Below are 22,092 nucleotides of genomic sequence, written 5' to 3'. Positions count from 1 at the left end.
TTGGACATTGGCACATAATGGGTTTTATTGTCTTACCTCATTCGGAACACTCACATACGGCACTGTTGGCCATTCCGATGAAGAATGAATAATGAATAAGGACATCTCGCAGCATTTGCAATGCGCGCAATGTAAATTCACTCCATAAACAACGATAACAATGTGAGTGTGATTATGGATAGTAGTTCAAGGTACTGGCAATACTATTGTTTTTTTCAAAGTACTTGGACGTCTTCAATGTCACATAAAATATGTAGCAAAGATGAATGCCCAAATACACCAGCTTCAAACTGTGCATGTCCTTCTTGCAGCCATGCTCGAAATACGGATGGCGTACTTCTACTTGTTCCAAAAGCATGGACTCTTTAGGTTTTACATAGGACCTCATCCTACAGTTGCAGTTTTCAAGGCTGACTACATTGAGGTATGTGCTGCTTTTATTTGTTTCAACACATTTTTATTGCTTGTTTATCCTTCAGAGACTCACATGTTGCAACACATTGAAATACCATTGGTCAAACAAGTGTCATTGAAAGCAAATCGACCCGCCGCGTTTGCGTAGTGGCTGTGGTGTTGGGCTGCTAAGCAGGAGGTCGCGGGAACAAATCCCGGCCACGGCATGCACATTTTGATGGCGGTGAAATGCGAGAATACCCGTGTACATAGATTTAGGTGCACGTTAAAGAACCCCAGGTGGTAAAAATTTCTGTAGTCCCCACTACGGCGTGCCTCATAATTGGATCGTGGTTTTGGCACGTAAAACCCTACAATTTATTTTTTCTTTAAACGAAATCACAATAGTGTCGACGCACGGCTGCGAAATTATTGCGTTTTATTAAACATCGGTCCTTGACTCTGCTTAAATTCGAATTGCACGTTTATGTTACCTTGGGCATTCGTTGCTTTTCTATTCAAGTTGTGATTTGACATAGATCATCTTGCTAAGTTGGTTTCTATCTTGCGTCACTGCGCCCCTTTCGAACCAGAGACGGCGTTACAGTACTGGAGGGAAAAAGAAGCGAACGTGAGTGGCAAAAAAAAAAAAAACATGGCGTGCGCCTAGCACGCCATGTTTGCAGTGACTGTGCGACTGCAGTGACTGTGCAGCGACTGTGGGCAGCTGTAGGTAGGCAGGAGCGGAAAGTACGAAAGGGACACAAGTTCAGTGTTCATATGTGTAGCCGACCGAAGGCACTTGTTGACAGCTTCGCATGATTCCTAGAAATAATTTCTTCAGCTTCGATCTTACGAAGTTACTTTTAAGATAGCAAAAAATGAAAGAAAAAAGACGAGGGTCACTTTAAGGCCGTGTTTGTTATTTCTGCGTAACATCTTGCGCTATTATTTTCGTTTCGTGGGTGAATGTTCTAGTTCATTGTACCAACTTATCGCTCAACAAGTTTCAGTGACTACGTTACAGAGGTGTCTTCAAAGCTCGAGTTTAGGTTTAGGTCGCTCTCAGGGAACGTAGCTGAGTTCATCATACAGACGACACGCCGAGAATTATCTTAACATATTGACATTTTGATACTTTTTTCAGTTAGTATACGTTTAATACGTATTTAGGCTGACCATAGGTGCATTTGTACTCCTGATTGAACGCATTCCCATTGACCAACATTTTGGCCAAGAAAGAGAGACAAAAGGGGAGGAAAGGCAGGGAGGTTAGCCAGTGTAAGTACCGGCTGGCTACCCCGTGCTGGGGAAAGGGCTAAAGGGAATAAAATGTGATAAAGGAAACACCACCGGTAAGCAACCATAGATTCATTACACAGAAAAAAAATTCTTAGGATAAATAAAAGGAACAAATAATCTGCTATTTATTCTTACCTTGATGTTACTAGGGCAGCCGATGAACCCTTATCTTGCGCTATGTGGTAGGATGTTCGCAAACGTATTTCGGCCATTAGCACAGCACCATCGGGCAATGTTTGTTTTACCTAGCGCTGAGCTGCGCTCTTTATAACTCGGTTCACCTGTACCTTAATGTCCATTCCCGATGAAATTAGTGCAATCAGCCACCGTGAAACCACTGTGTAGAGACGTTCCAGCCTGATTTACAACAGCTACAATGTCTAACAGGAGCGAACGACACATACATTTCGCCAAATCTAGTCATCGCTCAATTTAAGGCGTAATCGGGACATTTGCAACAAAAGACGGCGAGAAATGACGGAATGACACTCGTGCACGATACTTCTCAAACTAGATTGCATCCACCCGAGAGGTAACACACAATTCACTACGAAACAGGTGCTCAGTAGTTTTAAGGGCATCTTATGTTTTGACGCTATTAACTAATCCGGAAGAATGTATTGCTGAGTAACTATATACGCCTTATGGATGTCCCGATGTAGAAATTGCCTAATGTGCATTTTTAGATTCTTTATGTTTTAACCTGAACGTAGCAATTCGTAGCATTAAGAGCGCCGATCACTATGGCAATGTCCGAGTACTACCTAATCGTCCACAAAAGCTGCCGTACGTAAAAGAAGAAAGAGTAAGATGAGGAAAGAGACGCGTGGTGATTTTTTGCAAAAATTGCGGCGACTTGCTGGCGAAAGGTTGCGTTCGGCCAACTGTAGTCTTCATACATCCCATATCATCACCAAGTATACTTCTACTAGCGCTCACTTGGATACACAGCAAGAAGATGACAGCACGATTGATTGAAATAGTTGTTCTTACTTTACCATGACAAGCTGCGCATAAATATAGACGCGTCTATAGAATCATTTCAACGCCGATCAACGCGATCCGAGCATTAAAAAAAGCAATAAAAAAGAACAGAGAGTATTCCTGCAAGACACAAACTTCTAAAAATTCATTTTTTTCCCCGCGCACAGTCACGCATTGCATGGAATGCTCTGTCTGTAGATTTAGTAAACTGTACAACTGTCCAATCGTTTATGACAAAACTGCGACGACAAAAACGCACTTGATTTCTCTTTTTCCCTTATTCTTTTTCCTTCCATCATTTCGGCTGACGTAACGCATTCGTACTACCTTCCAATTTATGTTCCACTTTTTTGTGCTTTTTTGTACGTTTGAAAGATTTCATTGGCGTCAGTTGCATTATTGCGTGTTTACACGGCTTTGCATTTTGAAAGGTTAGTGATCTTGCTCCACTTAGGAGATGTTTGTTACCGTTAATATTTCATATGTTATTTTTTCTGTTCTTTTTGTTCTCTGCGTATGCGCGCAAAACTTGTGAAATGTAGAAGTACTATCGTTATAGTTAAAATTGTTCTAAAGCAACAAAATGTTCAGTTTGATGAACTGGTGTTCAGTGATGAAGTTTTTCGTGACATCTGCATATGTGGACTTGCGTTGCGCAAGTTTTACTTTTGTATTACCATATCTGTTCTTTTTTTATGTATGACCCACTCCTGCCTAAGGTTTCATATGAGAGGCCGGCAATACTCATGAAATAATAAAGATAAATATCTTTGACGCTTTCAATCCATTTAATAAGACTCATTACGTTGCGCTCAACGTTTAGTTACTTTCTGCTCTATTACTTACTTTCGGGTTACACTGACGTTTCCACTTTCTGCACTAGGGAGCCTGCAAGGCCATGTTAAAGCGTCGCTTTAAAAAGTTGCATGGTTTAAGGTAGTGACAACTCTATATAACACTGGTAAAGGCCGCTAAACTTGCCGGGAGGATGTTTTAGCAACCACTTCATCATACTGTATGTGGGACGCTCTCTTACACTGCAATACGTGATAGTAAAAAAACATGATCATCCTGATTGGTTGGTTAACGTCCACTACAGGCATGGGCCTCTCGTAGAAACCCCACCAATCCCTGTACAATGTCATCTGTGCAACTGCAGATGTCGTGGTTTGGCCGTTGGTTTGCTGCTAGTTCCTTATTTAGTCACGTGGAAGCCTTGACATCAAGTAGTGAATGTAAACGTCTGGCTCAAGGTCACGAGTGAAACAAACAAATAATAGTTGACTCCTTGTACCATGTCTCTTTCTGCTGCCGATGTAGATTTTGATGATGACAGCATATGTGACAGCAGCAGCAGTATACTGGCTATAGTTGGTCACAGGATAGAATTCGCCAGCTGTAGCGTTAATGTGGTGTTTTACGGCAACAGATTGCAAAGTTATACATCGCATACCGCAAAACGCCATGTCTAGAAAGCAAGAATATCTGGGCTTAGCTCGTTGAAGCCCGTTAGGAAAGAGTTCAAGCTGTTCCTTTTGTGCCACTGTATTTAGCTCCACATGACTAAAAGGAAAGGAAGTATGTTCGAAAAAAAAAAACTGCCGCACTGACAGCTTGTTGAGAAAACGCTGAGTGAAAATATTTGCCCATTGTCGAAAAAATTATGGGTCTCGCGAATTTTCTTGAATTAACAAATCATGAGTCAATCTTCACCATAAATTGTCTGTTTGAAGATTTTTCGCCTATAAAACTGACAAGCCAGGCAAACGTTTTACCGATGGTTAGTCGTAAAATCATTTCTATATCGCCGCACAAACGACGCACAAACAAGGGCCCAAGAGTTGAAACATGTGAACGCGTGAATTCCGATTTTCAGGCATGTGGGGCTCACGCTTCTGTAATAGATTTGCGACAGATATGTGTGCAATACTATGACCTTTACGGCACGAGCACCAGTTGGGAGTATAATAATGGTCCAAACAATTTACCATGCATAACTGGATTGCCGCTTATATCAGCTCCCTACTGTCGTGCGTAGTGTTAACGGAATTAAACCAAACCATTTTTATATTGATACTGCTGAAAATCCAACGAATGAATTCAGTGGCGCAAATGTTACGCTAATGCATCACTAGGAAGAATCGCAATCCGGTGTTGCCGCTCAGACAGGTACAGCTAATCCGTACGGTCATGTTATTAACTGGCCCGTGAGCCTTGTTTAGTTTGTTACATCTGTCTACGTTCTTTCAAATTCCTACACTCTCAAAAAGTGTGCACCCTTTTGGGCTTATCTTATCCCAAAGCAGACTGTCATCTGCCTTGCTTGCGTTTATTTTCTTGAAAACTCCGCGTTTGCTACATTACTTTCGAGAATGCTATGTCACGCCGATAATGCGCAATGATGACGCAAGATAGATGACGATTATTGTTACAGGACAAGATAAGCCCCAAAGGGTGCAAACCTATTTAATAGTGTAGTTCTTGGCTCGATCAGCGAATACGATAGTCCTTTATATTGACAATTGCAAACCTCGTTTTATTTACCTCAATTTTGATTTTCTTTATATATTGTTGTCCCATCTTGAAACTGTGCTTACCAGTATTCATTTATTAGTATGAACCAACTAGCCCAGCAACGAAGTTTGCGGATCTGTTTTTACGTGAGCGTGATCATTGTGATGAGTGTTGATAGAAATTACTATCAGAAAACTCATTTTGACTATTCATTTTGGCTCTGGTGTTTTTAAAAAGACCATTTCCCCAATTTTAGACGCTTAGATTTAATAGCGTGTTAAGAGGACAAAAAGAAACCGTAGATATTGAAGCGCATTCTGGCATGGCTGCCAAGTGGTGAAAGGGCATTGCAATACTGCTCTTTTTGTTGTTGTTGGCGTGTGACCTTGGCTTTGCGTGTTATCTTTGTGGTGAATGCAAGTGAGTCGTCCGGCTATCAGCATTACATCAAGGCAGGGTCTGAGCGACGCCATTGCCTATCCAGCGATTACAGCGAGGGAAGTATCGCGTTCTGCGTGTATTGCGCACGCGCTATTTGCAGCTTAATTTAGCAATCGCGGATCGTCCTTGCCAATTACCTGATATTTATTCTGCTATGTCTATATTTTTCAGACAGTGCTCAATGGTCAAAGCACAATCGAAAAGTCGGTTGATTACGAAGTCCTGCATTCCTGGCTAGGCACTGGTCTTCTAACAAGGTGAAGTGAGGCCCACGCTGCACAATGCGTTTAAGCTCTGTTTCGTTCAAGCATCAGGACTCAATCACATTGAGCCAAATAGCCGTATATGTTATGTTTAGATCTACATATGCAAAGATTCAAGCACATGTAGATTTAAATATATAAAGTGAATTTGCTTTGCTGTTTCCTCATGAAGACGTGATGTTTTTGTCGTGCTGCCATAACGCGAGCTATGGGTGTTGCTCCAACCAGCCGCGGCATTATGGCGTGCTACGGCTGGCGGGGCGAGACGTCATGGGCTCGATTAACGGCTGCCGCGATTGTATTCTGATCAAGGCGGAATGCAAGTGACTCGCCCAGATGACTGAGTCAATACCTGCACTAAGGAGCTCCACTGCAATGCATACCTCCACATGATCTTTATAGCAACGCCAGTCATAGAATCGAACGAATGCTTGCATCATGAATGCTCAGTATTGGTTTCCAGTTGAACGGCACTAGGCGCTGCTCGGTGACATGGCGAAATGTGTATAGTTCTCCGCCACGGCGGACACATGGGGACAGCTCCACCAAAGATGTACACCGCGGCAACGGAACGCGCAGGAGGGACTGTTACGGCCGCGGTATTTGTTTGTTTTCTGTTATGATGATTTTTTGCGGGGTCTTCCGTTTGAAAGGAATTATGCGATGTGTGTACGCTTCAGGTATGCGGGAGCTTGTAGGCGAGCATCGAGCCAATACACACAGTGCGGTGTCGTAAACTTCAAAAGCCATGCAATTCGCTAAAGCTGCTATCTCTGCTCGATGGCGTTGCACACTTGTTTATTTCACTTAACATATAAAGTATAATTACAATCACCACAACGATTCCGCGTTTTGTGATGCTACCTTAAATGTGACTTATTAAACCAGTTTGTGATCAAGGAACTAAAGTGCAGCGCGTGCGGGCAACGCAGTGTGGTGTAGGAATAAGACTACCGTGCCTTTCTTGTTTGGGAACCACCTAATGAGAAGAGAAGTGAGAAGAGAAGAACGAGTATTAGCAATGCTTAGGTAAATTTGGAGGTATAAAATAATTGCGCGTATATTAGGCAATCTTGGGGAGCTTCCAACTTCATCTATTGTATGCCGGTCTTAATCTTGAACAGAAACAGAGCAGAAGAACAGGACTCAAGAAGGGACAGAAAACGCCGTCGTCTCTCCTTTTCTTACGTCGTGTTTTTTTTTTGTACTATTTCTGCTCAAGTCATGAACAAGCCAGCCATAATGCGTACTCTTCTGCATTCTTTCCTCACTTGCCTGGCAGGCCCGTGGTCATGGGCAAAAGGATGACAGGGCGGAAGACGCCAGGGTGCGCTTTTTATTGATTATTCTGCGTTTTTGTGGGTTGAAGCTATAATGCAAATAAATAATGCTCTTTAATATTTCCATGCTACCTTTGATGTGACGCAATAAAAGCATTTTTTTAGCGTAGTAAGGCTATGGCACAAATTTTTCTCTTTCCAAATCGGTAAATACGACGAGGAGGAGTGCTATTTTTTATATTTTGTGTTTTCAGGTGCAGTCTTTAATGTGAATCATAAAATCAATTTTGTACACTTGAATATTAAACCTGTAATGAAAATTCTTTTCACCGCAAAAGCAGTGCTAAAGTGTAGTAGTTGTAGGACACCCATTTCAGTGTCGTGGGCTTCTTAGTTCAATCCCAGGTAAGTTTGTTCACATGTTTTTCATTATTTTCGTTTTTCAGGGCTTCCACAGTGATGTTCCAAGCAGTCGTAATGTTACAGTGATATCCAAACAGCGTTTAAAGGAAGCTATATATATATATATATATATATATATATATATATATATATATATATATATATATATATATATATAGGACTTACACAGCGATGTTCCACGTAGTCGTAATGTTACAGTGATAGCCAAACAGCGTTTACAGAAAGCTATATATAAGGAAGACAGGAACGTTAGCTACTCAGAAGTCCGTATAGAGCGCAGTAAATTGATGAGTAGTGAACTTTGGGCACAGCATAAAGAAGCATAACTGCCCTAAATTAACCCGGAGACCCATTCTGCGTCGGCCCTCATACAGTCAATGTCTCTTTCAGACGTTCAATCCCATGACTCAGTCACACCTGTAGCGTCCAAGCGGCCTCCTAATTGCACGTACAGCTTTGTAAAGTGATAACGAGAAGTAGGTTGCGACGCACCCGCGAATGGGAAGCGTGGAGCGGAGTCAGGAAAAATCTAGACGAGCCTTCTTTAAGTTCGATTAAACAGCCAGTGAGAGTGAGCAGATCTTTTGGAACCAATTATTTCAGGTAAGCTGGAATTCTTCCGAATACCGCTGCTTCCTGTAGCAGTGTTGTTATTGTAATATAAGTTGGTCAATAAAGAACGCGGTATACTTAGAATAGAACACACATTTCTAGACCGGAAAGACCACCCTTACCTTGTAAGGTAGGTAGCCTTTATTATTTAAATCTACATCTATTTATAGAAACGATGATACTTGACGGACGTCCGAAAACGAAACCTTTGCTCTAGTAGCATCACGCAAATATGCCTAAGTGTGAAGCACAAAACAAGATCAACCGCTAAAGGCTTCACTACCGTTAAACTTTTATTTCTAATCAAGAGTTATACTACTTATAAAAGTTCCTATACCAGAAAGCTTTTTCGATTGGGACTAATGTGTGTTCGATGCACAATTGCCAAGGCTTCATTAGCGTGAACCATTTTTTTTTCTCTCAGCGCTGGCACAAAATGGAAGACGAGGAGGCGCTTGTTGACACCCTCGTTTCACTTCCGCATTCTCGAATCATTCGTTCAGCCAATGAACGCACGTGCTCGAAATACTGTGGAGAAGCTGCGACAGCGCTGCGGAGAACCCTGGGTCAACATTGTGCCACTGGTGGCTGAATGCACGCTGGACATTCTGTTGGGTACGTGCGTCGTGTTTGTTCGCAGGTTCAACAGGCGGGCCAATACTGTCATTGAACTTTTATCAATATTCAGAGACCATCATGGGGGTGACTCCTGAAGAAAACGAGAAGTTCTGTCGTTCTTACGTTCAAGCAGTTCATTAGTAAGTATACGAACATTATTAATGCTCTTCAACCCTAATGGTGGCGAGATACTCGAACCTTACGCTAATAGGAAAGCATCGTGGAATCTGATTTTTCTGTTATAACGCACCAATAAAAATGAAAACCGGTGAACACATAAGGGACCATTCGATGGAGATTACGTAATGATCTGTGCTTATCAACATATAATGGGTAATGTAAGTGATCTGTTCATACCAAGATGCCAGATTGAGGCGCGTACACCTAGCTGCCGGGAAAAGAAATGTGTCATTCAGGGTTCTTACCTTACTTTTCTGCAACCTGACCGTGTGCTTGTAAACGTTGTGTTGCTGTAAATGTCTTCCTTTTCACTTCTACAGTTTGTCCAGTCAGATCACTTTTCGGGTGCAGTCACCGTGGTTACTCGTAGATGCCATTTATTTCCGAACTTCCTACGGAAAAGTCTACCAGAAAAACACAGAAATAGTTCACAACTTCACAGGAAGGGTAAGAAACGCAATTTATATGCCTTGGCAGCAAACGCTATTAGTTATTCCTCGTGTCAAACATCCATAAGTCCTTATATTTGGTACTTCATTGCTCTTATACTTATTTCAGGTTATCAGAGAACGCCGAAAAGAGCTCATGAAAAATTGCGATGAAAACAATGTGGTGGAAGAGGAGGACGAAGGGGTCTACAATAGAAAGCGACTGCACACGTTCTTAGATATTCTTCTGCGCTACAGTATTGAAAACGACGGCTCAATCAGTGACGATGATATCAGAGAAGAAGTGGACACGTTCATGTTTGAGGTAACCACTACTTCTCGGTGCAGAAAGTGGCGGGAACGCAAGTGATTAGGCACTGAATAATATTCAGGAAAGCTGTGTGTTATAAAATTGTGCTAGTTGCAATGGATACATACTTGAAAAGAACGACGGCAACACAGGATAACGCCCTACGGGAGGAGCAAGGACAAGTTCATAACCGAAAGCGCTCTCTGTCTGTTAGACTTAAGTTTCTGGCACAGAAATTTTGTATTTTTACTAGGGCGACTTGTAGTAGCTAGAGATGTGCAGTCTAATTTATGCTAACCTTGAGAGAGAGAGAATAAGCCAACATTGGTGGATAATATTTGCTCCGTAGTTAAAGCTACGTTTTCGGAATAAAAAAACAACGCACATATTTTTAAGTCTGCGTGCAATGCTTGTACTAAAATGAAGCTCTATAAATTTCTTGCTATTATCCATTTTTACGTTGCAGATAATTCTTCTTCCAGCAAGCGATAGTAACTGTTGTAAAAACATCTGTTTGCGGAAATTTTTTTGAGCCAGAATAATACCCAACCATCTCAAATTGCTCTTTTTTCTGTACCGTTTCAAGGGTCACGATACAACGGCTGTCGCAATATGCTGGTCACTGTATATGATTGGACTGCATCAAGACCACCAGAGGAATATTCACAAGGAACTGGACTCTGTTCTGGGCAACGACACCGAAAAAGACGTCACCACTGAGCACATGAAGGAGCTCAAATATTTAGAGTGCGTTATAAAGGTTCGAAAAGTAACTTTGTTCTTAGATATCAGCAAACGTTGTCACCAATCAGCGACAGAATAATTGTGCGAAACGTTATCGCTATCGAAAAAGGCATCGATAGCGTCGGCGCTACTTTCCTGCATTTTCATGCTAGTGCTGACATACTGCGTTAGAGCTTTATCTCTAATGTGATACTACAGTAGTCGTACTTGTTCTGTGTATAGTGCACTGGGTATGCGAATCTATCTGAAGATTTGAGAACTTTTGCCAGGGGTCTGGAGTTATTCATTCTTTTCTGTGCCAGTGTGCACGCGTACTTTACTGTTAACAAATGTAATGGTGAGAGCAGTTTTACAATCTCATTTTCTTTTAGGAATGTCAGCGACTATTCCCATCGGTACCAATTATTGGCCGTGAAAGCGTGGAAGACTTCAAGCTAGGTAAAGACCTTAAAGGCTAACTTCAAATAGGGAATGAGCCTACGGGTAGCTTCCACCTTAAGGGAAGAATAAGCATGCACTTTGTTGTCATCTCACAACTTGTGTGCCTTCTGTTTCAGGAGACCACATAATTCCGAAAGGCACAACGATCGACGTTTTTATTTACGCGCTTCATCGAGATCCAGAAGTTTTCCCCGACCCAGAGAGATTTGACCCCAGTCGCTTCCTGCCGGAGAATATCAGCAACCGTCATTCACACGCTTTCATCCCCTTCTCGGCTGGCTCAAGAAACTGCATAGGTAATTGCGGTTCGATCACGAAAAAAGTTTTCTTGCAGTATCGGGCCACGAAACTTCTTGAATTTAACAAGAAATGCGCAAAAAGAAAGATTGAAAATCCATCACGCATTAACTGGCGGTGCTCCTAAGAGAGCGAGAGAGAGAGAGAGAGAAAGGTCATGGAAATACAGAGTGGTTAACCGGCTGATGTGTCTGGTTGGCTGCCATGCACCAGAGAAGGGGAAAGGGAGGCAGTAGATAAGAGAAAATGAAAAGAAAGCTGCAAAGCTTCAATTAGGGGCATATGCGAGGACATATGGCTTACTTGAAAAGTTTAACTGAAAGAAGAAGAAAAAAGCTGGACACGCAGTTCGATCAGATCCCGTAGAGTCCTGTAGAAGAATATGGCAAGTAGAGTAGACAGCTGAGTGTCATGATGTGAGCAGACACGTTTTGTAAGGGTTTACACGCACTAGCATTCCTTGCGTTCGTTCACTCGTCATGTGGTGATGCGTCGGTGGCCTGTAGGGATAGCGAATACGTTTATGTATCTTCGAGATCCAGAATGAGTACTTTCGCCGATCAAAATGTACATTATATACCTCTCACACAGGGTGCCATAGCTGTGGTAACGTGACGTTAATTTTTAGCGTTTTCGCCAGTCTGTCAAACCTGCTTAGAATATAACGACGTATAGTCTTAAGTATTGGTTTTACATGAATGATCATTACTTATTCCTCTTCTAGAAAATAAATTTGCAGAGCAGAGAACTTCGCTGTCTACCTGAGAATCATCGGTCAAGTGAAGGAAGTTTTCTCATAGTGAACCACTTAAAGAATGCGACCCGTTCAAGAAGATGAGTGCGAGAAGAAATGCAAGGTGTTATGCATGGGCACCACGCCAGTCACTTGAGTGTCTTCCATTAATAGCACACGGCTCGAATGAGTGACATAAATCACCTCGCGTATCCGCCGGGCAGCCTGCGAGATACCACCATCGCATCGCTATGTCGAACGGCGCGTTGTGGCGGCTCGTTTGTATTATTACGCCTGTGTCGTGTTTAGCATGAACCAAAATCAAGCAAGGCACACGTGAAAGCAAACCACCGCTCATTTTTCTCTCCTCAGTGTTGGAGGCTTAATTATATACGTAGCCGTCCTATTATAACCATGGGTATATATTTCTTTAATCTAAGCCTTCGTTTCCCAAAACCAGGATGTGATTATGAGGAGCGCCTGTAGTGGGATACTCGGGATCAACTTTGATAACGGGGCCTTTTATTGTGCACCCGATACGCGATATTGTGCACCCGAGCGTTTTTTGCTTTCCGCCCCATCGGAATGCGGCCGCCGCAGCTCAGCAGTGCTCAGTAGCGCAACGCCATTGCCATTGAGCTACTTCGGCGGGTACGCCATATATGCATTTTGCGAATACGCGGTATACCGATGTAGTAATTTTCAAAATCATTGACACGTTTCTGTTGCTTGTTCTACATGCGGTTACTGCTTCTCTCCCTTGCTTAACAATTGTTCCAGCTTTAATGAAAGCGCGTGCTCAGGCTTGTTTCCGAATCCCTGCCATATTTACACATTTAGAAAATGTTGCAATCCTGTGCGATTACTCTATGTAGAAAGTATTCACCATTTTTCTCTTACCTTCCCTTCACAGAGTACTAGCCTAAGTTATTTTCTGGCAAGCACAAAAGACAGAAAAAAAGGTACTTGTATTTGGAAGCAACAGAGGTATTAAGGTCGTAAATGTTAGGGAAAAATCTGAATACTGTTAAGGCTATGTTTGTTTATACGACTACCTCAACCGCTAGAGGTATGTAGTTCATCAAGGCGTTCAGATGGCACGCTCAAGCCTCAGAAGACACTTTTCTGCCTTCTAATGCAGGTCAACGGTTCGCAGCAATGGAGCTGAAGATTATTCTCGCCACCATCCTATGGAACTTCAACGTGGTGGCATTGGATCACCGTGACAAGTTACTGCTTTCCAGTGATCTTGTGTTGAGAGCAGCTGGTGGAATCAGGCTCTCTTTTACGCCAAGGTCTTTTTGATGGCGCCGAAAGTTGCCTCTTGTCAGCATGTCCCCGAATTTGTTCAACGCGTCCTCATTGCTTGCGCCCAATGCAGAATTGTAGATATGTAAATCATTTTGAATAATTTGGTATGTGAATTCCTTGATGGGCATGACAGACTAACTATGCCAATACAGCCATACAAGAGAGCATGATGCTCAAAAGTGAGAAATAATAATCACTCATTAGGCCTTATGCTTTGTTAGCATACAGAGAAAGTAATCATGGCAATTTCTACCACTGTACTTCGCAGAACACTAGCTAAGAAGATACTCCAGCTTTTAAACTTCCAGTTTTCTATCGGGTTCAAGTAAAACTGAACGCAGGTTCTCAAATAGGCGCAGATCATAAAATACTGCTTGGTAAATGTACGTGTGACGCAAGTTCCAAAAACTTCATTTATTAAAGAACGTTGCCTATTCAATTATTTAACTGTTGCGGTCATTTATTTCGACAGTCCGTCATTTCTTATTAACGTTCATGTTGGGTGAAATCGTGTCGCGAAGTATTTCAATTATATATTAGTGCGTAGCGCCGAGCGTAGGTCAAGGCGAAGTCCGCGTAGGGTCATGTAGATTTTTGCTGTTGTTGAAATGTGGTTCCCAACATGGCGCTGAACATGATGCGTTCTTTCGTTTAAAAGTTCTGTGTGCTTTGGATATACCTGAGGCGACATTTCATGGACAGCTTTTATGTCGTGATTTAATGATTTATTACGCCGAACACAGATGAGCTCACTGACATTGTTTTGGGAGTCAGCGGCGTTCTATATATGATGTTGAATTCCAATGGCGGAGTCGGACCAGCCGACGGACTCCGCGAGCGAGCACTCGACTCTGGCGCAGAGCAACGCCTCCAGATCCGCGAGTGGAACACAACCTGCGGCGCCGGAGCAAGGCGGAAGCGGAAGTTGTATCACCGAGTTACCCAGGATACCTTGCGTGTTGTCATTTCTTTCCGCTGTTTGCTCCCAGCACCGCCGCACCACTCACTTGTCTCTTCAGCGCTGTTTACCTGTTGTTTTTTAAAAGTGCGGAATGGATAACTCGCCAAGCGTGCAGCAGCTTTTGCTTCCTCACGAGTCGTGACCGGTGGCGCCTCCCAACAGACAAACATGGTAAAGGAAATACGTCACGCAGAGTTCCGGTCGACTCCGCCGATTTTGGCGGAACATCTTTTTTTGCTCCACGGAGTGAGTCCCACTCTGAATTCCCTCCGACTCTCTCATTGGAACACCTTACCCCCGCCCTCACTCTGTCATTGGAACAAACTTGCTCTGAAACGAGCAGAAAAACTTGCTCCGACTCCGCCATTGGAATTCAACATAAGTCAGTTTACTGTGTCCTACTCCGTTAGACAGCACGGAAGGACGTGAATCTCAGCATAGTAAGCAAAGAAAGCTTCGCTTTAAGGTGCACCGCAAAACACTGGTTCACAATATATCATTAGCTAATGGGTGGCTTGGATGCATAACTCCCATCTGGATAGGCAGTCGCGCATTGAAGAGTACCGAGTTAATGGATGTGGCATGTGTATACGAGTACAGTTTGACAACCACAACCGCTAACACCACCAAGGGCAGAAAGGACAAGTCACGGTGAAGGCCGGTCGACGCTGCGGAGCCCAGGAAGGATGTAACGTTGCAGCTGATCCCTCTCAGCGCAGCCTACCTACCCACCGTGGAAAGGACCCCACGTGATGTGAGATACATGCACGCGGGGAGGCGGCGAAGAATTCGCCTGGAATTTCGGTGGCTATTAATGCCAACTTACGACGTTCCTGATATGTTATCGAAATGAGCGAACGCTCCCGCGTTTGTGTGTGTGCGTTTGCCATTCTGCACATAGTCATTAGCACCACAACCAAGAATTACCTGATTCTTTACAAGTCTAATCCACGGAAAAGAATTGGTTATTATTCGTGGCTTCTATAACCCAGTATATAAATTACACGCATGAAATATATGTCCAAAGTGAGTTGCAAGATTTTTGTATTGACGTAAGCTTCCTTGACGCTATGTACCGCTGACGTGGCAGGTGTGGAAAACGCCCCTAACGCTCAGTGTACCGCGCATACTTTGCTTCTGCCTCTGGAAGACGTCCCACAACAAGACTGCTGATAAACAATGCTAACACCGAATATTAGAGGCGGGAAAAAGGAGGAAGACTACTTGCAGCTTACTAAACACTCGTATACGACCTAGGAAGTATAGCAGGGACCGTTGCGATGTCACCACACGCTCGAACGAAGGATTTCGACGACGGGCGATAGCAACTGGAATGGCTGTGGCAGTCTGATAAGTGCGGAAATGGCGTCTTCCTGGTAACGGGATGTATTTCGAGAATCACGTACTTCGCGGTCATGCCGAGTGCGAACCGGTGTGAACAGGAAGGCGCTGCTAGCGCTGCGAAGGCCCACTATTCGCCACGAGATTTAACCACAGGTGGCAGCACAGTCAACGCGTTATTGCGGATAGGCGGTCGGCGGCTCGCATTGAAATGTAACACGGCGCCATACCACTGCGAGCGATTTGCCTCGATGTACTGGTAATGGAACGCGTTGCCTTATATCGCTTATATCGATATAATCACGTGTCGTCCTCAATTCGCGCACCTTTTGCTCGGAAATGCGGAGAACGTTTCTATTTGCTTGAAAAAAAAAAACGCAAACTGTCATTCTATGGCGGACTGGACCTCAGCCACACAGTCTCTGTTTCGCTACTTTCTAAGGGCTTTTTGTGTATGTTTCGCGTGCGTTCCGCGCCTGGTTTGTTGATATTGTTGCGCAAGTTAACACCTCATTCCTTGCAAATTTTGCACCCGCTTAATAAAGTTTCTATTTCTGCACAACGAAGGTAATGTAGCAAGTTAGCGGACACTCTGCAATGCCAATTGTACGCATACGCCTCCACTTCTTTTCTTTATTCGGTGCGAAATGTAAATTTTAAGTAAGCCAGGGCACTGCGAGTGACAGCCCGTTAGGATGATCATCAGGTTGCTTCAGACACGATTGTTTTTATCATCATTGCACGGTTACGAGCACGATAGCGATGCTTCAAAGTTTTAAACATTTGATGAGCGAAAATCATTAGGTTATTTTATTGCAGTTATTAGTGCTCACTATCTCGCGCGTGAAGCCGACATCGCCGCAATGGAGAGCGCACTGACGTTGTAATAGCCGCTTTTCAACTCAGTGTTATGACGTCCTGTGGCTAAAGACTGCAGTTTCACACGTGATCCTCATAATAGCCTATTCTGGCTTCCATTTTGTTGATACGTTTTCTCAATCAATAAAATTCATAAATCTGAGGCGAGCGGAGGGTGTTAGCAATCGCATATCGCGTGCTCGACATGGGCAGTCACTGATTATATTACAACACAAGGACTATAGAGCAAGGTACACAGTAAAAAAAAAAGCAGACTATAGCATTTACGAATGTGCTAGAACCGAGGAAGAAACGGTCTATAAATATATTCATGCCGTACACGCACATGTAAAAACGGAGCACCTGCAGACGACAGACGGTGAAGTCCGTGCTTTCCGCGGTTCAGCCAGTGCCCGCGAGGCGGCGACTCTGCTCGATCTCTCCGTCAATAGTTGTTACCGCATGACTAGATGATTATGATTATAATGATGGTGTAATGATAATTTTCTCTTTTCAAACGGGGGTAAGTAAAGCTTACGTCTTAGTAATGATAAATGAGATCAAAACGAAAATAAGTTAACGAAATGGGGGAAACGGGGAGAGTCACAATGAGGGTGTTTACGTCAACAAGACACAAGCCGGTCGAGTGTGGTTGTCAGCCTGGAATCGGCCTCTCGTGTTCATGTAAACACCATCGGGTCGCGTTGACCGAGTATCGAGTTGCGCCGAGTCTCATGGTGTAGGTTGCCCCAGCCAGACCTATTTTGAGCGCGCATGTAAGCGACAACGAGGCGGACCTGCCAGCGCTGAGGCTTGCGCGAGACCACTCATACACAATTTAAGGCGACAGCCTTATATGCCCCATGAAACGGAAAATCCGGCGAGCGTCCGGCGCTAACATCGGATGGCAAGAATGCCCATGTGACCAAGTGATGACGTCACGTTCCCGGCGCTACAACTGCTGCGGCTCGCACCGCGAAATCCCACGGTGAACAGAAACGGCATCAGACGGACGCCGTGGATCACTCTCAAAAGTAGATTAAGGTGGATTAAAGTGGATTAAGGTTGGTACAAATTACAGCAACGTGGATTAAGGTTGTTTAAATTTAAGGTGATAACATGGACAATTCCTAGTGCTTACGCATTCAGATCACTTAGGGATACTTAACTATCGATGTTGTATGTGCCGCCAGCGGCAACGGTATCAGGACAAGGCAAGGGCAAGCACCTGTGCATTGCTATCTCATCCATGCAACGATAAGAGCTACGAAATGTATCTGTTCCAAACGGCCGCGAGAACAGGAAGCCCTGTTTCGGACGCGTTGATGTTTCGTCTCTACGCTGCGTGCCGCGGTTGTCGGGACCAGTCCGAAGCGAGTCAAGTTTCGCCGGAAAGGCGAAGCATCGATTGCCATAGTAAATTAGCACAGAGCTATACGAAGGAAGGATAGTAGTTTTATCAGGCGTGTAAACTTCGAAACGTTCACTTACTAATTGAATTAACAAGCATGGTGTCACCGCGCACAGGGAAACATGAACACAGCGCGTACACGCGCTGCCAAAACGCTGGTGTGAGCAAACGCGGCAGCAGCAGCGAACGAAGTGACCGTGCCGTCTATCGCTTCAACGCAAGAGCGGCGAGAACACAGCGCGCAGAAATGTATGAGCTGTCTGCAGATCCCTTTTGAGATACCTGGAAACGTCGGCCGCGATGCGACGGAGGCGAGCGCTAGCTGGAGTTAATGGAAGGAACCGGGCGCGCCGCTCCGTGGCCCCCAAGACACCCACCGCGCCGGCGCGCGAAAAATGGAAGACGCCGCGGCCGGTGTGTGTACGGCGCGGCTGGTTTGTGTGGGTGAAGGGATTTCTTTGAGTTTTCGCGCGACAGAATTATGTTTTCTCGATAGCTAAATTACAATCCGAGAGCTATCACGTTTGTAGGTTGTGCGTAAGTCGCAGTTTATGATTTCACCTCTGCGTCCCCATTCCTCTCTCAAGGACCGACGCCGCGAGTCACCTTCGCATTCTAGCACGCACGATCTCCTTAGCAGAGTGGAATACCTCACATACAAGGCGCACAAGACAGCACAGACTAAACCCGTGACTGCAACTCAGACCTCTCGCGGGTCTGCACCGACGCGAAGCGTCTCTTCTGTGTCGGTTGTGACTTCGAGTTACCTTCACGAATGCCTACTCAGCTCTAATTGGAATGGCTGATAGTCCTGCATGTGATGTTTGCGGATGCGAGGAAAACATTGAACACTTATTGTGCCATTGTCCTCAATTTCAAGCACAAAGACAATCTTTGTCCAACACATTGAGGAAATTAGATGAACGTCCTCTGATTGAACAGACAGTACTGAGAGCACAATCCCCACCGATCATCGGCTTAGAAGGCAGTGAAGGCACTTTTGTGCTTTCTCAGAACGTCTGGTTTGCGCGAGCGGCTTTAACTCAAGTACTGTCCATACTCGTCTCTACATCTTCTCTCTCCCTTCTCTCTCTTCCCCTGCTCCCTTCCCCCAGCGTAGGGTAGCCAACCAGACTCTTGACTGGTTAACATCACTGCTTTCCTATATTCCTCTCTCTCTTCTGCGTATTTTAGCTTCAGAAATTCAATTAGTTCAGTCAATTACTTGCATCATATGTAAGGCCTGGGTATAAGTTGTTCGATAATCTTTTTGCCAATGCGACGTCTGACGCCGGATTTTCTGCGACACGGGTTCCTTAACGCTGTCGCATTAATACGGCGTGCGCGACCGTGGAAAGAACGCACTTGTTGGTGGAGTCGAAGCCGTTCCCTCCTCTCCCTCCCGCGCTGCCTCCCCGCTTTCCTCCATAAATGGCGCGCGAGATTGAGCCGCGACCATGGTCGCGACCATCAGTTTCCCTTGCGCCCGGTCGCGGAGTGCGCAGTTGGTGCCGGAGCACAACGCCGCCCCCCCCTCCTTCCCTCCCATCCCCACACGGCCTTTCTCGGGACAGAAGACGGCGCGTTAGCTCTCCGCTTTCTACGTTCGCGCGCGCCAGATTGAGCCACGATCGTCGGCTTCCCTCGCGTGCTTTCACTCGCACATACAGCGTACGACGCGCGCCGACGGTGTAATCGCCTTAGGACTTTATACGAAACATCACGGCGACGGCAACGGCAAAAATGCGACTGGAGTGTCCGTGTAATTGCTATCGCTATAAAACGCGGTGACATCGGGCTATGTCAGCTCCATTCATTGTTCGACCCGCTCTCGTCAGGTTCATGTAAACATAGCGAATCACAATGAACGCGGGAAATACGACTTCGATCAAGGCGCCCCCTCATGTCATCGCGGCCACGCGCCGTGACATCGGTATGCACCGTGCGTGGCGACATCAGGGGCGCTCTTATTTCCAGCTTGCTTAATCGGGCAGCAGCAGGAAGCCGGGCTAAGGAGCTGGTGTTGGAGGCGAGGAGCATATATGTGTACTTGCTAAAAGTGGAGAATAATCCCCAGCGGAAACACTGAAACAGTCCTCGAAGCAGTCGACCCAACGTCGGGTTGAGACGCAGCCCTTGTGCGTTCCCGGGTACTCGCTCTCACACGACCGTGTCCAACGCTCCTTACCTTCAGTGACCTCAAGAAAACCTGCGCACAATTAGCATGCCATGGACGATGAACTAGGCTGTCACCTAGGCGGTAAATTTGCAACAAGGCGAAAGAAGAATCTATGGGCACTTTGCTGAGCTAAACTGTCATAGGCGAAAGCCCATCTATGACGACCTCTGTTGCTGTTGTCTGAACTGTTCTGCAAACGGACGCCACCGTGGCCGCGCGCATGGAATGCATTCACAGCCATGTGGCTGCAAGGTTTGTCACCCATGTGCGCGCACCCCCACGCGCCCACTCGCACAGCGCTACTGGCATGGCACCTCCTCTCGTTGCTCCCCTCGCCGCTGATCACCACTTTCCTGTATACGTCCACCACGGACGGCGCCCTGACACTAAAAGCCCCACTAAAAGCTTACGCCTTAAAAAAAAAAAAACATTGTAAGTCCAGTCGGACGACGACTGCGTAAAAAAGTAGCTTGTTTAGATTCATTGCTGAGAGAGAGAGAGAGCAAATGATAAAGGAAAGATAGGGAGGTTAACCAGGACTGAGCCCGGTTGGCTACCCTACACTGGGGAAAGGGAAAAGGGGACGGAAAGATTAAAAGAAGAAAAGAAAGTCTACTGGTTATATCGTTCGGTCACTGAGCCCAGATCACAGACGCTGATTCAATCCAGTAGCCTTCAAATATCGCAGCAGAGCTTTTGTGGCCTTTTGTAGCTGCGATATGCGAGGCCATGGTCCCAAGATCTTCTTCAAGGTGAACGGTGTTCTATCTAGCTGATTGAGAGCTGTGCAGAGGTCATGTCTTTCGTCTTGAAAAGATGGGCAGTAGCACAGTAGATGTTCTATAGTTTCCTTCATTGCTGAATATTCATTGCTGAACATTCTGTATATGTGACCTCGTGATAATTCTCGCGAATGGAGCGATAGGCACATGAGTTGATTTGACAATATTAATTTCGCAAGGATCAAGATACTGTATGAGCCTGTAAAAAAGCTTAAAATATTGCTAAATAAAAAAAATACTGCTCCTGTGTGGAAACGGAACCAAAACATACAAACTTTATTAAAATAAAAATAGTAAAAGCACGAACGATGCAACTAAAGTGTTAATCAATGCAACACTGTATTACAGATGTAAATATGTATCAGTTGTCCAGATCAACATGTAGAGCGAAGCTTCTCTGACACTACGAACACTTAGGCTGAAATACATTTGCAAGTGATGTGTCTATAAAAAGCTGAGCCAAGAGGCGCGGTCTGCATTATTGTTAGAGTAAACGTTGTTACTGCTTTGGCAGTAAGAGCATACGTGGTGATCATTTTACCGGGATAGCAATTATATGAACACTCCAGGCGCATTTCCACCGTCGTCGTCGCGGTGACGTTACATATGAAGTCCAAGTGCGGCGGCGACTGCATATGGCGCGGCTGAGCGCAGCCATGCGCGCCCTATCTTGAAAGCGATCTGCGATGGGTACAGGGTCGTGGGCTGATAGCACCGTGTGCGCTGTGTGCTCACCGCTTAGTTTGCGTTAAAACAAGAGGCAGCACGAAGGTCAATTCGCTCGCTGCTGCTGCCGCTCTTCTTGACGTCAGCGTTTTGACAGTTTCAGCGGTCATCGAGTGAGATGTGTTTATGTGTGCCTGTAGGCGAGTGCCACCATGCTTATTAATTTTTGTTATTAAACAAATTTTGGCAAGTTTACACGGCCGATACAACTACTATTCATACTCAGTAAAGCTGTCTAATAATTGGTTATCGAAATCGATGCTTCGCCTTCCGGGTGAAACTGCGACTTTCTGTGTTTTACGAAAATTTTGAAAATCGGCTGTTACAGATAACACAATTCTAGTCATTGAGCTGGATTATTCACAGAGGCGGACATGCACAACAAATTGAAACAGATGTTGAGCCAATTAACAAAGTTTGACTATTTAACTTTTTTTACCTTGCGGCATATATGGTAATTACCTAACTGTAACCGGTGAATTTGCAAGGCGATCAACTTAGAACGAATTTCCAAATGGACACCAGTTTGGAGATATGCGCCATCGAACTTTGCTGTAAAA

The 22,092-nt window shown here is 44.8% G+C and overlaps 1 protein-coding gene across 3 annotated transcripts in view; it reads left to right on the top strand.

Moving 5' to 3' along the window:
- The window catches only part of LOC142583310 (cytochrome P450 4c3-like), a 39,447-nt gene extending 25,500 nt beyond the window's left edge, over nt 1–13,947 (top strand). For 2 of the 3 annotated variants that reach the window (XM_075693747.1, XM_075693741.1), the window contains exons 2-11: nt 312–424; nt 5,806–5,891; nt 8,637–8,827; nt 8,901–8,970; nt 9,331–9,457; nt 9,569–9,763; nt 10,335–10,508; nt 10,864–10,930; nt 11,050–11,229; nt 13,105–13,945. In XM_075693747.1, the coding sequence (XP_075549862.1) occupies nt 314–424; nt 5,806–5,891; nt 8,637–8,827; nt 8,901–8,970; nt 9,331–9,457; nt 9,569–9,763; nt 10,335–10,508; nt 10,864–10,930; nt 11,050–11,229; nt 13,105–13,268 (1,365 nt within the window). In that variant the 5' untranslated portion in view covers nt 312–313 and the 3' untranslated portion in view covers nt 13,269–13,945. Of the gene's footprint in view, nt 1–311; nt 425–5,805; nt 5,892–8,636; nt 8,828–8,900; nt 8,971–9,330; nt 9,458–9,568; nt 9,764–10,334; nt 10,509–10,863; nt 10,931–11,049; nt 11,230–13,104 lie in introns of all 3 variants that reach the window. The other variant, XM_075693734.1, reaches the window with a different exon arrangement.
- Nucleotides 13,948–22,092: the final 8,145 nt, after the last annotated feature.

Source organism: Dermacentor variabilis, chromosome 1 (genome assembly GCF_050947875.1).
Source record: "Dermacentor variabilis isolate Ectoservices chromosome 1, ASM5094787v1, whole genome shotgun sequence".
Classification (NCBI taxonomy): Eukaryota; Metazoa; Arthropoda; class Arachnida; order Ixodida; family Ixodidae; genus Dermacentor; species Dermacentor variabilis.
Note: the sequence above shows the minus strand (reverse complement) of the source record. Positions and strands in the feature narration are given on the sequence as shown.